Source organism: Metopolophium dirhodum, chromosome 1 (assembly GCF_019925205.1).
Source record: "Metopolophium dirhodum isolate CAU chromosome 1, ASM1992520v1, whole genome shotgun sequence".
NCBI lineage: Eukaryota > Metazoa > Arthropoda > Insecta > Hemiptera > Aphididae > Metopolophium > Metopolophium dirhodum.
Window position 1 is genome coordinate 123,333,953 of NC_083560.1, and position 22,873 is coordinate 123,356,825.

Genomic DNA, 22,873 nt, shown 5'->3' on the forward strand with positions numbered 1-22,873 from the left:
GGAAATATGTATAGCTTATATAATATTTTATGTTCATGACTTTTTTATTTTCTTAGACTTAAAAGTGCCTAAAAGCCATTATATACAAACTGCGGCCAGGGCAAAGATAATCACACCCCCCTAGATCCGGCACTGCCTCTACTACAACCACTGCTTATAATGAAGTGACTCTATATTTTTTTAGTTTATTAAACAAATTTCTGTTGGATAAATTATTGAATAATAGGATTCTAACATATTAAATGATAGATATCAAATTATGAATATACTCTTTTTCAAATTAAATAAAAACAAAATATACCTACCAACTTAGCATGTTATTTAAATTTTAATGATATCCTTATTGAAAGAATGATTTGATTAGCATCCTATGTATACCACAGTATTTATTTGTACTTACTACTTAAGTATATAACCAACCGCATACCTTAAAAGGAAATACATACCTACTTAATGATCGTTATATGGTTATAAAATCTTAATGTGAATATAATATTCAAATAATAATTTATACATTGTGTTTGATCACTTCTAAAGAATTTAAACGATAGTTTTTTTTGTGTTAAATTAGACGATTTAGGGACGGAAACTCATCTATTATAAATGGTACATAATTATGTGTAATGTAAAGTGAGCGAAATTTAAAAAATAAAAATTCACTCCACTCTAAGTATAGACTAATGAAATAATATTTATTGGTAAATCGTCTTATTTTGAGAAGTTATTAAACCACTATCGTCCGTCGTTGAGAATTGATGACTCAGAACAATATCAACCGATAACAATTCCATATAAATGGTGTAGGTCCCGCCTGATGATTAAGATGTATAGATACACGAACGAATACATCGTCGTCGGGAATTATTGTCTGGCCCGAATTGACGACTCAAAACAATATCAACCGATAACAATGTAAACAGTATAAAAATTCTATATAAATGGTGAAGGCCACGCCTGGTGATTAAGATGTAGATAGGTACACGAATGAAAACATAAAATAATATATATAATATATATAATATGTAGTATATGCGTACAGCGTGGCGAAATTTACGCAAAATGTATGGGACGGTGAAAAAACTGAATATATCAATTAAATTGAATGTATGATAAAATGTTTGAATGTAATGCGGAAAGTCATCGTTAGAATGTAAGATTGCAGAAACATTCGTTATAACAATATAATAGGTTATATTAATACTATGCCTATAAAAACATGTGCTGTACCCATTATTGAGTATCGGTTAGCATATGTTTTTATAGTATTAATATAACTTACTATATTGTTATAACGAATGTTTCTGTAAAGAGGTTTCTAAACGAACATTTAGAGGGAAGAATTATTGTAGTTTCGGTAGTGAATATGAGAAGATTTTGTCCTTCCCTTCAGAAAAAAAAACCGTAAGTCTGTGAAAAAAAATCTCCCGCTGGTCACATTCTAGGAGCATTACATATGCACATGGCTATGTAACTAATAAAAACACAATAATATAAACTTTAATCTCTGGAGAAACAGCAGTGGTTGGTGGTTGAATGTAATAAATTGTAGTATGTCAAACATACCCTACAAAGGCAGCAGTTTCCGAGACCCTCTCTGCGACCACACTGCGCTACGACATCGATCGCTTTGGACACTTGTTTCACGAACATCCGGACCTCCGACCATGCCAAATTAGGTTGGGGCCAGTACGGCAACACGTGTTGTCTATATATATTCGTAGTTCTTATATAATAATTTATATAGTAGGTCCTACCACAATAGGCTACAGAATTCTGTGACAGTACAGAATGTGCAGTATACGCGTCGTATATACTTTATAGTGTATATTATAATATAATATAGTCAGTAGTCACCCGTCGCGCGATGGTCAAAACTGGAGAGCAGTGGCGTATTTACTGGGTGGGAGGGGGGGGGGGTCCAGGGGATCAATTTTAAGTGCTATAAAATCCCAACTATGATTATTACTTATAACACCAACCCCTCCCCCCCCCTCATCCTTGAGAACATACAGTAGTAACTCTGGTAGTATTGCATTTTAGCGTATTAATATTGTATTGTGATTGTTGAGTTAATATTCCAAATTATGTTAAATCTTAAAGTATACCTACGTAATCTAAGAAAATGTCATTGAATTCTTAGTTAGGGTAGTCACCTGCTAGTTATGCTTATAAGGAACCTTGTAGGTTGTAAACATAATTCTAAATTAGGAATGTGAACAGAAAATGTGCTATTTATATGTTAGGTAAAACTCAATATTATAAATATTATAGTTTATATAAAAAATAATAGAAAATACAAATAAGAATCAAAATATTTTATTTTATAATAAAATACTATTATAATAAATAATATAATTATAAAAACGGGAAATAAAATTATTTATTCTATGTGTATTAAATAGGTAGGTAAAATTTTAAGATACGCACATTTTTATGTTCGTTAATATGTACAATAATATGTTAGAATTGAGGATATTTTGAAATTTGATAATATATGTAACAATTAACAAATATATATAAATAGACTATAAAGAATATAGTACGACTTTAATTGTACGCTTAAATTTAAAATACAATATTAAAAACAGTTATTCATATAATTTATTATAATACGATTTTAATTGAAACCGTTGGCTATAGACTATTAATTGGCTCCCGTTTTACAAATACATCAATTCCCTAACGCCTCCCGTTTAAGACAACACAAATTCCTGCGCACTTCATACAGACTAAAGGCGCATTCACAGCTACGTCATGTGTTGTGTCGTGCGAGGGCTTGGTTATTATATGGTTACAACTGGTAACCAATATGGTTTACAAGGTTAACATTAGTCAATTCTTGGTATACTCGGTTGCAACTTTGTTATTAGATGATACCAAAAAAGTAATATCCAATCCAATCACAGTACGATTTGATCGACACGACACGACACACGACGCATCTGTGAATCCGGCTTTATTAGGACTATTTCAAAGAGGTTTAGTTAAAAATGTGTTATTTTTTTAAATTGTATATGGTAATGTAAATCATAAATTTAAAATGTGTTGGTATTTTTTTAAATTTTAAATGCAAAGTAAATTATATAGAATTCTTGTCGTCAAATACCGAGAGCCGTTTGGGAATTTAAGTATTCGTGTAACGCTGTTTGACGGGAGTTGTTTGGGAACCAACGTTCAACGGGTTGCATATTAGATTAATGAAGTGAAATATTTAGGCTAATTCCACTTAAAAATAATAAAATACGGTACTATACGGTTTGATCGTCCATTATCATTTATTAGTTATGAACATTACATTAACATTATAATTTATATATAAACATTATGAACCAGAACTAAAACATAATTTTTATGTAGATTCGCCAAAAATATTTCGTTTAATTTTAATCAATATTAAATTATAGTAATTTTTACATTTGTTAATATTTCTTTAAATATTTTAATACTGATCTATTAAATAGATTACAAATTTACAAATGTTGTCTTATTATAATAAATATTTTTTTTTATATTCTGTTTATTCTTGTTTAATCTTTACTAGGTACTGATCATTTTATCCATTGATTTTTTTTTTACGTTTATTATAGATCGCAAGAAAAGTTACCTTCACGCCCATAGCACGGTAAACGGTCACATTGTACGGTCCATTATTTAAAATGTATAACGTGGAAAACGTCAAGAAAAAACTAATAGTTAATATTCGATAAAATCAATATTGGTTTTTTTTGTGTAATATACTGAAGAACGAATAACCGTAGATACTTGTAATTGTCACCATGTTTATATTAGCATTTTCTGTAAGTAGGTACATCGTACATAATATTTTGAAGTTTTTTGTGCTATTTATAGTTATATGGATTTGAGACCTAATCAAAGTTTATAAAATGTTCAATTTTTATAGCTAAAAATTCAAAATTTAAAGCACAGTTTCTTAGTAGGTAGTTTATACTGTAATCAAAAATTAAAAAATAAATAAACTCAGTTTTTATTTTATAGATATTTAAATTCAAATTTGGACGAAATTAGATATGTAAACATTTAAACGAAGTATAACGATTTTAGTTATTTTATTGTGATTTAAAAATATTATTAGTGGCCACGAATACTTGAAAATGAATGTGTATTATATTTTATATATTTACACAGGTACATAATGACAATTTCAAACACATATTTTTGGCAAAAATGTATTTACTGCTTATTACTAAATAGGTACCTACTAAGTACTAATAGTAAAATAAATTACATTAATAGCAATAATATAATATACCTAATATACCTATAACGGATAACGGATAACGGATAACGGATAACGGATCCTTAAATCTCATTCCGCGGGTCGATGTGGAGAGCCCTACTGAAAACCCGACTTTGCTAAACGCCCGAACGGTATCAGTGCCCATCGAGCTTTGTGGCGTGCGTCCCGCTGTTGCGCGCGGGTTTCCTTCGCGTGCTCGCGCTCGCCGGCCGCGCGCCCGCGACTTATGTGGATGGCCTCGCGGAGACTGTGGAAGTAGCGCTTTAGTAGAAGGGGAGAAATTTGTCTGGGTCGAATCCAGCGCTCGCCGACGCGGATCAGCGAGACCCAACGATCTACCTCATACGAGAGTAGCCGGCGGGGGACCGTCGGCCTGGCGCCAGGGCGCCCCGAAGCAACCCGTCGGAGGGACGCGACCGCGTCACCAAGGCGTGAAGTAGCCGCCCTCGGGAGAAATGGCTAAAGGTGTAACAACCCCCGGGGGAATGGTCTTATACTCCCCGTCACACAGTGGTTTACAATAACTAATATACCTATAGGTACTTTGTGATATAGGCTAATAAACAGTTTTCACTCAGAATCGTTTTTGTTTGCAAAATCACAATGATTTACCATTGAATTCAGAACGAGAGTTTTCTTTTGATTTAAAGTCTGGGTGAATCATAGACCTATTAAGAAATGGACTGCGCGTTCCCTATAGTAACCATATGTTTGACGATCTGAACACGAGTGAGAGAGACAGACTATAACTTACCCCGAATGTGGAAGAAACAATAAAATAGTTTATTTTTCTAAGGCTTGATAAGAAATATTTTAACTGATAAGAGTGATAAACAATAATTATAAATTGATTTGGTACTTTTCAAGTTGTAAACTTTAACTTCGAAGAAAAACATATTTCACTATTTGAGTACATCATTACACAAAACTTATAAGCCAACCAAAATAAAGAATTAGATCTTATTTTAAAAAAACAATACATTTTAAAACCCAATAAAAAAGTATTAAACTTAACGATGACTACCTATATTTTAACTATTTATTAGTCTGAATACATTGATGTAAATACTCGACCTAATTACTAATTTTTTTTAATTTTTCAATTATATGTAAATGTAACTATATTTTAATGGCGACACTAGTTATAGTACATATTTAAATTGACAATGTCAGTTTTAAATTTTTTTAGTTTTATTTTTCTATAAAATAAATATCAATAAAACTTTATTTGTTGGGTAAAAAAGCGTGAACATTTAATATAAGGCTCCTGATATATCGTTCTAATAGCAGTTGAAAAATATTAAAAATACATAGGCACAATTTTTTTTTATAAGCATTTAAAGTTCAAATTTATAATTTAATAATTATTTTGTAGTTAAAAATTTATAAAATGTTCAACTTTTATATCTAAGGATTGAAAATTGAAAACAAGGCTCCGCGTAAATAGGTTATTTATAAATTACTTTATTTACAATAATATCATCAAATATACTTGGTAATATCATAGGCTGACTGACCGTTTTCGCTCAGAATCGTTTTTCTTATACAATGATATTTTATCATTGAATTCAAATTTAACAACATCCATTACAGTGACCCATTTGTTACTTACTCACCTTTTTTCTTTTGAAATTTAATATTTGAAAATTTAATACAAGATTCCACATAAGCTTGTCTACCTTTATCGAAAATAAGAAAAGTCTACCGGAAAGTAAAATTAATTTTTTATGAACGATTGAAGTTCAAATTTTTACAATATTGGATACCTATTGACTTGATTTCTCGTGTAACGATTTTCTTATTTTGTTGTAATTCAAAAATGAATAACTGAAGATAGGTAATTGAAATTTACACCATATGTTTATTTTATCAATACCTTTACTTGAAAGAATGTTCAAAATATTATGACTCGTTTTGAGCTGTTTGACGTCATTTTCACTTTTTAATTTTTTTAGTTGTTCATTCAAAAAATGTCAATAAAATATTATTGGTTTGGTCAAAAAGCTTGAAAAAGTAATGTAAGGATCCTAGTATATTGTTATATTAGCAGTTGAAAAATAATAAAAATACCTACATACGCAAGGTTTTTTATAAGCTTTTAAAGCTCAAATGTTGATATCATTTATTAAATTGAAAATTTACAAATTATTTTTTGTTAAAAATGTATAAAAGGTTCAAATTTTATAGCTAAGGATTGAAAATTTAAAAAAGGTTACACTTAAGTAGTTTATAGAGTAACTAAAAAATCTAAAAAATATACATAAACAAAGTTTTTTTATGGTTATTTTAAGTTAAAATTTGGACAAAATTTCATATAAATAGTACAAGTAGGTAATAACAATATAAATATAATATAAAATGTTCTAGACTGACAAACAGGATCAATATTACCAGTAGTTTTCAAAAGCGCCGGGAAAAACGGGAATTTTTATGCAAAATTAGTTTTTGATAAACTCTAAAACCAATGACTATTGTTACACATTTTCAAAATATTTTGATGTGTTTTGAACTATTTACGGACATTTTCAATATACATTTTTTTTTTTAGTTTTTTTTTTCTATAAATGTTAATACAATTATATTCGTTGGGTCAAAAAGCTTGAAAATGTAATACAAAGCTCCTAATAATATATTGTGACAATGGTATTTGAAAAATATTAAAAATACATTTTTACAGTTTTTTTTTTATTAGCATTTAGATAAGATGAAAATTAAAGAGAATTTTTTTATGGTAGCGGTGGGCGCATATTCTCAAACTTTCCTTAGGCGTCAGATGAGCTTCTAACATGGTTTTGTGGGCAACTAAATTAAAACTAGAAGTGGGGGTTTAGGACAACGTATTAAAAATTATGAAAGTATCAAACGAATGTCCATGTCATTAAATACATTGCACTAATTTACAACACAAAAAGTTCTCCACGATGTCTTCGTTAGCAACTAGGTATGCGTATAAAAACCAAAAGTTGTGCTTGTCCACTTATGTCAGTAGACTCGTCTAATTGTAAATTGTAATGCAAATAATGGAGACTGGAGAGTCACGAGATTGTTGCAATACTTGTTCTTCTACTTCATTTTCATAAAACATTCAAAATTCAAATTAATATTTAGCAATAAGTAAGCCAATAACAATGAGAAATTTGTCATTTTTACACACCAAAATCCTAGGATATTGTGTACACTTTTTATAAATATAACAATAGGTATGTAACTCATTTTATACCACATCCAGGAGCACATATTATGATACATGTGAAATTCAATTATTCATTGATACACAACATTTGTATGAGATAAGACACATAAAAACTTCAGTAACATTTTAAATTTCTTGGATATATGCATCAATCAAATTGTGTATCTACTGTAAAGTTAGTATGTCTAGATAATAGTAAAACATTAATATTAATAGTGATAGGTATTTTATAAATAAATGAACCTTGTTATGTAACAGCTCCAAAAATGATTTTAATACAAAATAATTATAATATTAATAACAAATGTTTCCAAATAATCTATAACAGACAAATAATATAAAACACAAGAACCCAAAATAAGATTATCGACTTTAAATTTTAAAAACAAATGACAACCAATCATCTAATATTATATTAGAATCTTCAATTAATATAAATATTATAGAAGCAGAAGAGTTTGCTTAATTAAAAAGGAGGCAAATATTTATATACTAAAAAGTATATACGAGTACTATTATTATATGAAGGTCACTAATTGTTTTTATTACCCTGTATATTACAAGATAATATGTTTTAATAATATATAATACATCAATCAATAAAATAATACTTATTATTAATATTCCATTATTCATTATCTAGGGACTCTCTCCATCTAACTGAAGATTATATTGGCCTCGTTCCTCTTTATTTTAGACGCAAATTAACCGATATAATGTTTGTCTATGATCTTATTAATTATAATATTCTGTGTTTTGAGTTATTGCCTGAAATTGGTTTTCGAATTCCATATCTTATTACCAAGGCTGGGCATTAATGAGTTAAAAAGTTAAAGTTAAGTTAAAAAGTTAAAATAAAATTAAATTTTTAACTTAACTAGTTACTTTTGGCTTTTCATTAACTGAACTGTTAGCTTACTAAATTTCTTTCTTAATTAACTTAAATGGAAATACTGAATGAAGAATAAACACTATATCCTATAATTTAGTTTTGAGTTGGAAAAAATTAAGTACGCTAGCGTTGTATAAACAAATTAACTTTTTTTTAACTTAATAAAAAGTTAACAAAAAGTGTGTATTAACTTTTAATTTGACTGAGTTAACCTATAGTTAAATTAACTTTTAACTTTTTGTTATTGGTGCATATTAACTTAACTTAACTGAGTCAAAAAAAATTATTAACTTACCCAGCATTGCTAATTACACGTAATTCAGATTTATTTGTAGTTCCTCATTATAAAACGAATAGTGAACCAATTCTTTTATGCATCGAGCTTTAATTTTAGCTAATACAATTTGTATGTATTTAGATATATTTCTTCTCTCTCGCAACTGTTTTAAAAGAGAATCTATGTTATTATTAACCCCCCCCCCCTCCCAATATATACCCCTGATTGTACTATAAATTTTACTTTTTAGGAAAAAAGCTCGTATGTATTTTTAAAAGTATTATTGTGTACGGTATACCTACAAACTTGTAAATTGTAAAACGATTTTATATTATATGCATTTTATTATAATAGACACATATCATAGACTCTTCACTGTTATTTGTTTTACTGGTGAGTATTAGATAACATATTATTTAATGATAATCATATTGATTGTATATACCTGAATATTTATTAGTAAATACTCGAAAAGCCATTTTATGACAATAATACAAAAAACAAAAACTAATAGTGAACGAGCCTGACATTTGTTAGATAGGCAATTCAACTTACGCGCTTGGATGTGCTAAGATGGGCAGTCTTATATACGACAACAGTATTGAGTATAGGGAATTTACGAAATGCAATGATCACAGAGCACACACAAGATCGGACTAAATCATTAAAATTTAAACCGTTATTATAAAATAGAACATGATTTGTAAAATCAATGCTAAAATTAATACTACGATCTACGGAAGTCTGGTGATACAGTCGTTGGTCTACGATCTACAGTAAGCAAATTTCAAGTTGCAACGATGACCAAGATTACCTGGGCAGGCCTCTCACACAACTCGAGACAATTTCAGGCGAGCTCATTCTGTATCAAACTCTTAGCACTGATATCGATATAGCCATAGAGCGATAGACACCGATTATATAATATATATAATAGTAGACAGTGAAACCTCTAAATACTGGACACTCTCGGTCACTGAAATTTTGTCTGCTGTTCAAAGGGTTCAGTGTGAATAGGGTCATGGTATAAATACTAAATAGGTAATAGGCTAATAGCTTAAAATTTATCTAAATATTTTGAAAATGTAATTATTTATATATTATTAGTCAAACTTGTTATGTTATTTCAAAAATGGGAATAATTTGTTTAATGGAATGTAATATGTCTACAGGCTGTTATGTGTTAAGATGTATTGTGTAACACTATAACATTAAGAGGATGTCGTACCCGAATGATTTGTCTCACACGTACAACATGTCAAATTTTCTTTCAACAGTTTCAATAGTGTGCTTTTAGTTTTGATATTAGAGTGAATTGACCTATTATAAAATTTAAAGGCAAAGTATTTATCTAGGGCTCCACATGGGCTTTTTTTGATATAATTATTTTTAAGTAAGTTATAACCTTTTTGAAACGAAACATTTTAAAATGATCATAAATAACTTAAATATAGTATCAATAAAAGCCTAAATTGGGCCCTATGTAATAATATTGACTTTACATTTTATAATAGACCAATTCACTCTAATATTAAAAATAACAGCACACTATTAAAACTGGTGAACGAATATTTGCTATGTCGCACATGTGTAAGACGGAGACCACACATGCGGCATATGAAATCCTCTTAAAAAAACACCGATATTAGAAAATTTAACTTGCTGATTTTATTTCTCCGGAAAACTATGAATTATAATATCAATATATGTACAATAAAATTAAATATGTTTATTATGTATTTCCATTACTTATTAGTTATTTAATTTAATTATATACTCTTAATAGTTAAATATGTTGGCAAATTTTACAGGAACTCTGATTTATATGGTTACATAATTGCTACATACCATAATTTACATAATTACATGTTACAATTAAATAATTTTAGACTTCAGTTATTTGTAAACATAAATTTAAAGAAAAACGTTTTTAAAAATCTAAACCATTATTGAAATATTGTCTATGTTTGATAAAATATTTGTAATTAGTCTTTAATTTAGAATGGTTATTTACTTTTTACTAGAACCTAAAACTTTGTATAAATATACATTTTGAATAGACTATAGAAAGTTTTAATTAGTTTAAGTTATGGTACTTTTGTTTAAAAACATATTTGTATCCCAGAACCTTAACAATATTATAATATTTATTGTACTAGGTAGCTGTATTACCCGACTTCACCCGAGAAAAAATGAATAAACCTAAAATGCGGTGCTACGTATATCGGCGTATCTCGATAATAGATAAGGTCATAAAGAAAGTACATTTGAACTAATCGTTTAGTACCTAATGTAAAAGTCGAAACTAAATTTTTTGATCGCCCAATTCATGTATTTCATATTAACCATTGTATAAAAATAAATTGATCAGTATTTTCCATAGAACTCTTATGTATTTAATATTAAAACTATTTTTGTAACAAAATGTATATTAATTTGTAGTTTTTAATTTCGGTCAGTCTTTATTTACGGCAGAGTGCGTAAACGATTAAGTATATTCAACATATTTTGTTAAGTTAGGTATTGCTTTTTCGTATTTATCAACTACGCCCGGTATTTTTTTTTTTTACCGGATGTGTACTTAAAGATTTGTCAACTAGCTTTTGACATGAATACATGATTATACGTGAATATTTTTTATGATAAATGTATATTATGATAAATTATTATTTTTATACCACAGTAAAATATTTGTTTTAAACGATACTTAAATATGGTTGGACTATTGATACTCGGTTAAATACACTGTTGAACCGTCACCGCTCAGAATGATTTTTCTTATTCAATGATACTTACCTACCTTTTTATATTTTATTTTGAGTTCTATAAAAATGTTGAACCAGTTTAATAATAATAATGTTACTGATGATGTTAAAAAATATATGAAAAGAGCTCTTATCTATGCACCATTCAATAAAAAATAAATATCCAATACAAATGTCGCTGACAATTAATTTTTTGTTATATTTTATTTAAATGTGTAAAAAAATGTTTTTATTTTTAAGTTGAATAATATGCATATTATAATGATATTAAGTACAGAGGTAATATATATATATCATAAAACTATAATAGATTTATTAAATTAAATTAAATTAAGATTTATAATAATAAAATAATATTAAACATAATGCAAATAATAATCAGGGAAGAAAAACCAAGAAGGATGACGATATTTTTCTGTGGTCGTACTTGTTGTAGTTGTAGTAGGACTTTGGGTGGTAGTTGTTGTTGATGGCTGACTGGTCGTTGTTGATGGATGACTAGTAACTGGAAATTCTGGGTATTTTGTACCATTGTAAAATATTTTGGCCTTTCTACCTAACAAATATATGTACAAAGACCCATCAGGCCAATATCGATATCCCTCAGGGATGACTGGCAGTTCATCCTTTGCCAGAAGATTCGATAAGCCATTACACTGGCGTACATTAAATTCTTCTCCTATTACCGGCTTGCTAATCACCATCCGGATTATTCTAAGGGATCTATCGTCTTCGTCATGCACATCGTACAACTGTGGACAGAACGGAAAAATACAGTGATAGAGAGCAAGAAAGTTAATTAACCATATCTAATATTTATTAAATATTTAATTATAAGTACACTGCAGAAATCCACCCGCAATCTCCATTTACAAACGTCGATGACACAAGTTTTAGGCCTGCAGATTTCACTATAAGATTACCGAGTATAGTTGTTGGATTGGTGTTGGTTGTGTATTAGATAATATTATAATTAACATTATAAATTCTTTTTATTAAAAAATAGATATAATATATGAATCGTCAAACCGTTTAATAGCATTTATTTATATATTTACTTATTTATTTTAGATTTAACGGGCACAAGCCCAATTACATATAGTAACAATTTATTACAATCGTTTGTTAGAACAGTTTTTAAAAAAAAACAGTGAAACAATATACAATAATTAGTACTTATAGCTGAGAATGGATTTACATTAATTCTTAAATGAGTTAATGTTTGAATTTATTGATAGTTTTCATAATTCTGTTATGGGGTGTTATTTGTATAGTTATTTATTTAATTACTAAGATATAAAGTATTTATATAATGGATAAACGACTTAAGAAAACATGACACTCAATATTACCGTTGAGAAGCTTGCATGAGAAATATAAATCTAATAGTAAAAGACGCTGATCAAGTATTTCAAGAGAAAGATTCGTTAATATTGGGGTGTACAAAGAATGCAGAATTGAATATTCTCAATTTTATAAATATTAACAGATGTGTATTGAGACAAAATAATAATTATTAATATCCTATTCCTTGATAATACATTTTTTATATTATTATCTAAGTACACCAGCGTTTCTCAACCTTTTTCATTTACCACTCACCACTGCTTTACGTACCCCCAAATGTCAATTTATCGTATAATTACACACAACACAAATAAGATATTATGAGATAAGTTCGATGATGGAAAATTTGGAAATAATATTTATTAATTAATTTAATTTGCATGCTCCATAATATGAAATATCCAATGTATGTGTATAATATATATATATATGAAAATAATATAAAAATGGTTAATAGATTTTTAATAGACAAATGAATGACAATGTATTGAACAACGTTACCGTAACCCGATTAGATAAAGTCCTGTGCCACATTATTAAATATTTCCGCCATTACGCTTTTTTTTCACGTACCTCTCATACCTACGTGTACCACAGGTCGAGAAACGCTGAAGTACGCCAATAATAAGTATCTATTATATCACCAACCACCAGCGTAAAAACGAAAAACCTATAATAGATAATATGTCGTATGTATATAAGAATGATCTTTAATCACATGTGTCTCCCTCTCACCTCAGGCACTGGATGAATAATCAAAATTGTTGCACGAGTTCACCTACTATAATAATATACAATATAAAATAACACGTAGGTAAATATAGTATACTTACGGCACATCTGTGTGATCGTGTTTTGGTTTTATTTTGCATTGACCCTGCAGTATGTTCCAGAAGTGATATATATTGCCAGCCCATTTCAGATTCGTCTCTATTGGTCGGCCCGTCATGTTTCGACAAACACTCAAACATGAAGTGGTCCATATCTGATAGTGGCACAGAGAATAACAGAACAAAATAAACATGAGTATGATAAATGTTTTTGATCGGAATATTTTTTGTTAGCACAAGAAATATTTAGTGTTATTTTAATCAGCACGTTTGCGTGAGTTTTTACACCCGTGATTTTTTACAATAGTTATAAATTATAATACCTACATTTATACTCTCTAATATATATTATGTACCTAATATTAATATAGTAGTTACACCTATAGGAATATGTGTGCAAAGCGCAAGTTAATTTCATGATGTTATCATACAAACATACTATAGATTATAGAATAACAGTAGGGTGAAATGGCCGATTCCTATGACCCCCCGCTTCACCACCACCCCCCCCCCCCAATACTGCGCTTGATCGCGCTTGATCGCGCTTGATAACCCCCCGCCTCACCTCCAAACAATTCCACGGCAACGTTGGCCACGCTTGATAACCCCCCGCCACACCTCCTACCGTAACATACATCATCACCACCCCACCCCGCCCATATCTCGGCAACGTTGGCCGCGCTTGATAACCCCCCGCCACACCTCCTACCATCACATACATCATCACCACCCCACCCCGCCCGTACTTCGGTAACGTTGATCACGGTGGATAACCCCCCCGCCTCACCTCCTACCAATACCACGGCGGCCGCGCTTGATAACCCCCCGCCACACCTCCTACCATCACATACATCATCACCACCCCACCCCGCCCGTACTTCGGTAACGTTGATCACGGTGGATAACCCTCCGCCGCAACTCCTACCAATACTTCGGCAACGTTGGCCGCGCTTGATAACCCCCCGCCTCACCTCCTACCATCGCTTACGTCATCACCACCCCACCATGCCCATATCTCGGTAACGTCGATCGCGGTGAATAGCCCCCCGCCTCACCTCCTACCATACATACATCATCACCACTCCAACCCGCACATATCTCGGTAACGTTGATCGCGGTGGATAACCCCCCGCCTCACCACGACACAAACCACACCACCCACCAATTAGACGCTCACCGCGCGGCGGCCGCCCCGTCCGTCACGTGCTCTGTCCGTCACGCGTGTATATTTGGAAAAATAAAAATTATTACAAGTTTGTGTATATGTGTGTGTTTAAGATACACTCTGGTGTACAACGTTTGATTTAGCGATTAGTTTTTTCGTATGTAACTATATAATAAGAAAACTGTATACTATTTTTGTATGTATGTATGTATGTATGCATGCATGTGTGTGTATGAGCGTTCTTATCTCATATGTATTCGAATGAATAAAGGACTGGGCGGCTTGTTTGTATACTATATGGAATACTGGAATCGTGTGTATGTATGTGTGTGTGTGATGTGATAAGAATGTATGTATCTATGCATGTATGCTTATATGTATGATAAGGTATATAATATATATGTTAAGCTTGTGTGTGTTGTAAATATTATTATTGTAATGTCTTTGGAAATATGGAATTCTTCCAGGATATATTTTGTATTGTTAGGTTATATTATTCAATAAAGAATCATTCGTTTTTTTGCACTTATGCGTTCAAGTTGTGCTCTATACCTCTCTAAAACATAACAATGGCGACGAAGTAGAGTAAGGAAACCACGTGTCAAAATGAAATTTAATTTGTTTTAAGTGCGTAATATTAATTTAAAACGCTTAGTGTTTAAAATAAAAAGTGTTATAATGAGTCGTTCAAACATTAACAGTGCAACTACGCAGGCTTCTAGTGGTAGCGGTAGGGGTAATGGTAACATTAGCAAAGGGCAAATTAATGGCACCATTTCCGAATTTAATTTGAAAGTTGACGACTTCAGTTCGTGGATTGAACGCTTTGAATTGTATGTATTATTAAATGAAATTAATTCTCACAAAAAGAAATTAATGTTCTTAACACTTTTGGGCAATGACGGTTATGTATTAGTCAGAGATCTTTGTACTCCATTTAAGCCAGTAGATAAAAGTTACGACACACTAAAAGAAATGTTATCTAATTATATTAATCCTAAACCTAATGTTCTAACTGAACGTTACAAGTTTAAGGAGAGAAAACAAGGTTCAGAAGAAACAATAAGTCAATTTGTGACTGCATTAAAAAAGCTTTCACAGTATTGCAAATTTGGTAATAATTTGGATGATTCATTGAGAGATCAAGTTGTTTACGGTATCAGGGATAACAACATAAAAAAACGTTTAATGTCTGAACCGGAGTTAACATTTAGAAAAAGTGTTACACTTTGTTTGTCAATGGAAGCAGCGAACAATGATGTGTCTCATTGGGAAAAACAGGAATTGAATTATCAGCGAGGAATGAAGTTTAAGCAAAACAGACAACCATGGGGACAAGGGAAGTCAAGGAAAGCACACAGATCAGATTCAATGCCAAATAATCAAAAGGATTCAACGAACAATTCAAGTCATGGCCGTAAAACTGTTTGTTTTTGTTGTGGTAAAGCAGGTCATACAAAACCATTTTGTAAGTATAAGCATTTAACATGTACTAAATGTTCTAAAGTAGGTCATTTAATTAAAGTTTGTAAAGCTAAAAGTAAAGCTGGTAATGTTAATATACTAGAAGAGTCTAATATTTTAAATGATTTTGAAGATTTGCATATTGATAATTTGTTTTCATTAGTGACTGTTGATGTTAATTTAATTAAACCATTTAATATTAAGTTAGATGTAAGTGGAATTATTATTAATTTTCAAATTGACACTGGATCTTCAATTACAGCTTTGTCTTATAGTGATACATGTATAGTGAATCTTAAATTAAAAGATATTCAAAAAAGTGATATAAGTTTAAAAGGTTATACTGGTACTTTAATTATTCCAATGGGTTATTTAAAAGTGAGTGTGAAATTTCATGGAAAAATTGAAGTGTTGAATTTGTATATAATTAAAGAAGGTGGCCCTCCTATTGTCGGTAGAGATTGGATTGAGAATTTATCATTACCTATTAAAGGGGAAGTTTATTCACTTTCATCAAAAACAGAAATAAATATTTTTGAAGATTTTCCTTCAGTGTTTAAATTATTCTTAAAAGATGAAAACATTAAACCTATTTTTTGTAAGCCTCGTGTGTTACCTTTTGCATTGAAAGATAAAGTGAGTTTGGAAATTGATAGATTAGTCAGTGAAAAGTTATTAATTCCAATAGAGTCTTCAGAGTGGGCTACACCAGTTGTGCCTGTTTTAAAAAGTGATGGTAAAATTCGATTATGTGGTGACTATAAGGTTACACTTAATAAATTTATTAAAATAGACAGATATCCTATACCCAGAGTAGGAGATTTAATGGCAATTTTGCAGGGTGCATCCAAATTTTGTGTTCTTGATTTATGTCAAGCTTATCAACAGCTTTCATTAGATGAGGAATCACAAAAGTTAACAACTTTATCTACACATAAAGGACTTTTTGTATTTAAACGTATACCATATGGTATAGCTTCAGCTCCTGGTATTCTACAGCGTGAAATGGAAAATATTCTGAGAAATATTGAGGGTACAGTTGCTTTTTATGATGATATCATAATATCTGGAAAATCTAAAGAAGAAGTTACTAAAAGACTTAGGGAAGTGTTAGAAAGATTAGGTTCAGTAGGATTGACGGTGAGAAAAGATAAATGTAAATTGTTCCAGGATAGTGTTACTTTTTTGGGTTATAAAATACATAAAGATGGTTTACATGTTCCTGAGGCTAGAGTTAAAGCTATTACATCAGTACCTATACCTTGTAGTGTTACTCAACTAAAAGCATTTTTAGGATTAGTAACTTACTATGGTAAGTTTATTAGAAATATGTCAACCAAAGCAAATCCTTTGTATAAGTTGCTTAAGAAAGATATACCTTTTGTATGGGGTAAAGACCAAAACAAAGCATTCAATGAAATTAAAAGTGCTATTTTGTCTAATGAAATATTAATCCACTATAATCTAAAATGGCCTATCATTATAGCTTGTGATGCTAGTCCTACTGGTATTGGGGCTGTATTATCTCATAAATTACCAGATGGTACAGAAAAGCCTATTGCCTTTACTTCCCGGACATTAAATAAGGCCGAACGTGCTTATGCACAAATAGATAAAGAAGCTCTTGCTATAGTTTATTCAGTTAAGTATTTTCAGCAATATGTATATGGTCGTGAATTTATTCTTAGAACAGATCATAAGCCTTTAGTAGTTATTTTTGGTCCTAAAAAAGGTATTCCTGTCATGATAGAAAATCGGTTACAGCGGTATGCAATATTTTTATCTGGCTATAATTATGAAATACAATTTGTAAAAGGTATAGATAATGGTAATGCGGATGCATTGTCAAGACTTCCTTTAGATACCACTGCGAGTTCTAATATTTTAGAATCAGATAATTACTCTATTTATTTAATAACTGAAAATATTAAAGCAATTTCTGATTTAGATATTTGTGAGGAAATTAAAAAAGATACTATTATTAAACAAGTTTTTTTTAGCGTTTTCACTGGTCAGTGGCCTACTGACATTAAAAAGGTATCTGAAGAATTGAAACCATATTTTAACCGTAAGGATCAATTTTCAATTGAACAAGGATTATTATTTTGGGGGCATCGTTTAGTAATACCGTCTAAATTTCGGACTGAATTGTTAACTGAATTACACAGCACTCACTTAGGTGTTGTTAAAATGAAAAGTATCGCTCGTTCTTTTATTTGGTGGCCTGGAATTGATTTAGAAATTGAAGGTATTACAAAAAGATGTGAACTTTGTTTGATTCATAGTGAGAATCCTCCAAAGGCAGTTCTACATAGTTGGCCTTGGCCTGATGGTCCATCTCTTAGGGTTCATTTAGATTTTTTAGGTCCTGTTAATAAAAGAATGTTTCTTGTGATAATAGATGCCTTTTCAAAATGGGTGTATGTGAAATTTATGCCTAATATAACTACTTTTTCAACTATTAAAATTTTAAGAGAATATTTTGCTTATTGGGGCATTCCTGCTAAACTTGTGACTGATAATGGTTCATCTTTATACTCGAAAGAAATGGAAGATTTTTTACAAAAAAATAGAGTTTTTCATATTAAAACTTCACCTTATAATCCTGCATCAAATGGTGCAGCTGAAAATCTTGTTCGTACTTTCAAAAATTTTATAAAAAAATGTAACCCTAATTCTGACATTGAAGTTGATGTATATAGATTTGTTATGTCGTACAACAGTACAAAACACTGTTCTACAGGTGTTACTCCGGCAGAATTACACATTGGGCGTACCTTGCCAACTCAATTCGAAAGACTAATTCCTTTTGCTAAGAATAATTATAACAAGTGTTTGGAAAATGCTAAACATGTTTTTAGAGGCAATAGAGAGAAATCCTATGAGATTGGAGATACTGTTATGTGCAGAAATTATGGTTCTGGTAATATGTGGGTACCAGGTACAATTATTAAAGTATTGTCACCTGTTACTTATCTGGTTCAAATTAATAATTCTTTAGTGTGGAAAAGACATATTAATCAAATTATTGATAGAGTTAAAAATATTAATGTTAATTATAAACATTTGAATGATATTGAAACTAGGTTTAGTGAAAACAAACCAGTAATTGAAAGTATTATTGAGGAAGGAGGAAAAGTTAGTACTGAGGTAGAGAATACTAAGTCTGATGTTATTGAAGTTAAGCCAGAAGTCACAAAGGTTAGGAAGAGTGATAGGATTATTAAAAAACCTCAAAAGTTAAATTTGTAAAACTAATTTTTATATTTTATTTTCATTATTCTTATTGTATTATTTAATTGTATTATTTGTAATGTTTATGACTTTGTTATGTATACCTTAATACTCTTATATTAATTTATGTTTTATAAAATGTATGTATACTGTTTAATATTTTGTAATTTTTATGATTCTTTAATACTATTGTTTTTTTTAAATATTCCTAATTAAGTGTGAAGGAATCTGTAATGTCTTTGGAAATATGGAATTCTTCCAGGATATATTTTGTATTGTTAGGTTATATTATTCAATAAAGAATCATTCGTTTTTTTGCACTTATGCGTTCAAGTTGTGCTCTATACCTCTCTAAAACATAACAATTATATAAGTTCAGAATGAAAACTGATGAGTACTGTATGGTGTTTGATAGTATATTATAGTTTGTATGTGTATGGTTATATCATATTTATATGTATAAATATACCTATGTATCGTATGCTAACGATGCGTTTTATTGATATGTAAGTATAAATAAGTATATAATATTATGTAAATTGTATAATATGTAGGCATGTATATATGTATGTATGTATGTATGTATGTATGTATGTATGTATGTATGCATGTATGTATGTATGTATGTATGCATGTATGTATGTATGTATCTATGTATGTATGTATGTATCTATGTATGTATGTATGTATGTATGCATGTATGTATGTATGTAGGCATGTATGTATGTATGTATGTATGTATGTATGTATGTATGTATGTATGCATGTATGTATGTATGTATCTATGTATGTATGTATGTATCTATGTATGTATGTATGTATCTATGTATGTATGTATGTATGTATGTATGTATGTATGTATGTATGTATCTATGTATATATATATATATATATATATATATATATATATATATATATATATATATATATATATATATATATATATATATATGTATGTATATATATATATGATAAAATGACCCACGTTACTGATGTATGGGTGGGGTGGGGTGGTCATGACGTAGGTATAGGTAGGAGGTGGAGCGGGAGGTTGTCAACAATTATTTAAACTTAATCTATTCGCGGCGTACAGCATAAGTGGTGGGGATAACGTTTTAACATGGTAATATTGAAATATAATAATATGATAAAATTCGAAAAACCACGTCCATCCGATTATCGGATAGATGACGCCACCGTCGGTGATATACGGGTCGAGCGGACGTCGGCCGATGAGTCCGTCCGCGTGACGGACAGAGCGCGCCACGGACGGGGCGGCCGCCGCGCGGTGAGCGTCTAATTGGCGGGTGGTGTGGTTTGTGTTGGGGTGAGGCGGGGGGTTATCCACCGCGATCGACGTTACCGAGATATGGGCGGGGGGTTATCAAGCGCGGCCAACGTTGCCGTGGTATTGGTAGGTGGTGAGGCAGGGGGGTTATCCACCGTGATCAACGTTACCGATGTACGGGCGGGGTGGAGTGGTGATGACGTATGTATTGGTAGGAGGTGAGGCGGAGGGCTATTCACCGCGATCAACGTTACCGAGATGTGGGCGGGGTGGGTTGGTGATGATGTTAGTGATGGTAGGAGGTGTGGCGGGGGGTTATCAAGCGCGATCAAGCGCAGTATTGGGGTGGGGGGGGTGGTGAAGCGGGGGGTATCCGGAGTCGGCCTTTTCACCCTACTAATAAATAATATGGGTGTTAAAATATATTAATAGTAGTAAGTACTTCAGAAAACTGCCATCTATACAACATACAGTGACATTAAAAGTTAATGTCCGTTTATAGAGTAATTCAATATATACAAATAATACATATATTTATATGTAATAACGTACGATATATGCTCATTGGTTTAGAGGGATAGAGATTTACTGTAACCACATGCGCAGCTTACCTAACCCTAAACAACTGTTCTGTAATAATAATGATTCGTTATACGTACTCTGCGTGTTGTCGCAATTTCCATGTCCAAATTTTTGATCGGGCCGCTCCAACCACAAATGGAACATTGGTAAAATTTCATTTCCTATATAGGCACATCCATACATCAGTGACTTAGTTTGAATAGTCTCAACCCCAAATTTTGCCTTTTTCCCAAATGGAGGACATACATGGCCACTGAGTCTATCCAGAACTGAAACACACAGAAATACAAATACCGTATTACATTATAAGCATATTATACTCTTTGTAGTATTAAAAATATAATAAAGTATATAAAAAATATAGATATATTTATTATTTATTATTTATATTATTTTTTATTAAAATTATATTGTATACGCCATTGTATAATACAAAATTCCTTCTGTCAGTGATTGGGGTTATTGCTTAATTGTTACTAAATAATTATACATGAGTACCTACTAAATTAATTTTATAATATTATAAGTATTATTATTTAATCTTACTATTGTTGTAATTCTGTGGTTATTGTATATTATATTCATATATCTTAAATAATATTTATATCTTTACATATAGAGCTAGTCATATAACATGTTTTGTATTACTGCAATTGATAATTTTGATTAAATACTATAATATTATAATTAGAATAAATTTTTCATATTCCTGGGCTTTTAAATTTATGTGAAAATGTATGTTTTAAGAAACCAGCATAAACCGTTAAAAAACTGAAACCAAAAACAAAACATGAAAAAAATTTAAACCAGTATTAAATTCAAAACCGAACCGAAATTAAATGGAAAACGGTATACAAAATCGAAACCAAAACTGACATTTTTTAATCGGTTTAGCCCTGTTTTAGTAAATATTGCAAGCAGAAAATACCTAAATAATAATAAATAAAATAATAATAATAACTACGAGCAGCAGTATATGATGATCATTTTTGAATTCTAAACATCGAACTAAGATCTTTTGAATTCAAATTTACATTTTTGCATTTATAAATTATATAGATAAAGAATACATAAAACAGTTATAGTCAAACATTTTAAACATAATATAGGGTACCTGTTTGCTTAGTATCTTCTATTGAACACATCACTGAGGCGACGATAGTAAGCAAGATTAAAATATTTCTTATGGTATACTCCATCTTGTTTTCGGTATGTAAAAATAAACCAACGGAATGAAATCAAAATAGTCGTAGCAGACGGGCAAAAAAAAAATGACGAGGTTAACACACGAGTGGTGAATGAGCTCTGAATTTTGAAACACGGCGGTGGTAGCGGCAGCCCTGGTGTCGATCCCTACCACCAGTTGAGCGTCGAAGGCATTGTTGTATTATACGTCTTGTACCGCGTGTCCGCAACAGTGACAGTCCAAGGGTAGGAGGGCCTGCTGTGCGATCGAACCGGGCCCAGCAAATGATGTAGGTATTCTGAATATCACTTTATCTATAAAAAATAATAATATTATCCCAATAGTACACAAATTGCAACCCGTGTGTGGATGTGTGATTTCCTTAAGAAACG

General features: G+C 30.8%; 1 protein-coding gene across 1 annotated transcript; it reads right to left on the minus strand.

The window, feature by feature from the left end:
* Positions 1-11,741: 11,741 nt before the first annotated feature.
* On the minus strand, positions 11,742-21,493 carry LOC132953614 (ribosomal RNA large subunit methyltransferase E-like). The gene is made up of 3 exons (XM_061025992.1): positions 21,373-21,493; positions 13,566-13,717; positions 11,742-12,137 (listed from the first exon to the last, which is right to left on the minus strand). Exons 1-3 carry the CDS (start codon positions 21,476-21,478, stop codon positions 11,742-11,744), a joined length of 654 nt encoding a protein of 217 aa, XP_060881975.1. The 5' UTR covers positions 21,479-21,493.
* Positions 21,494-22,873: the final 1,380 nt, after the last annotated feature.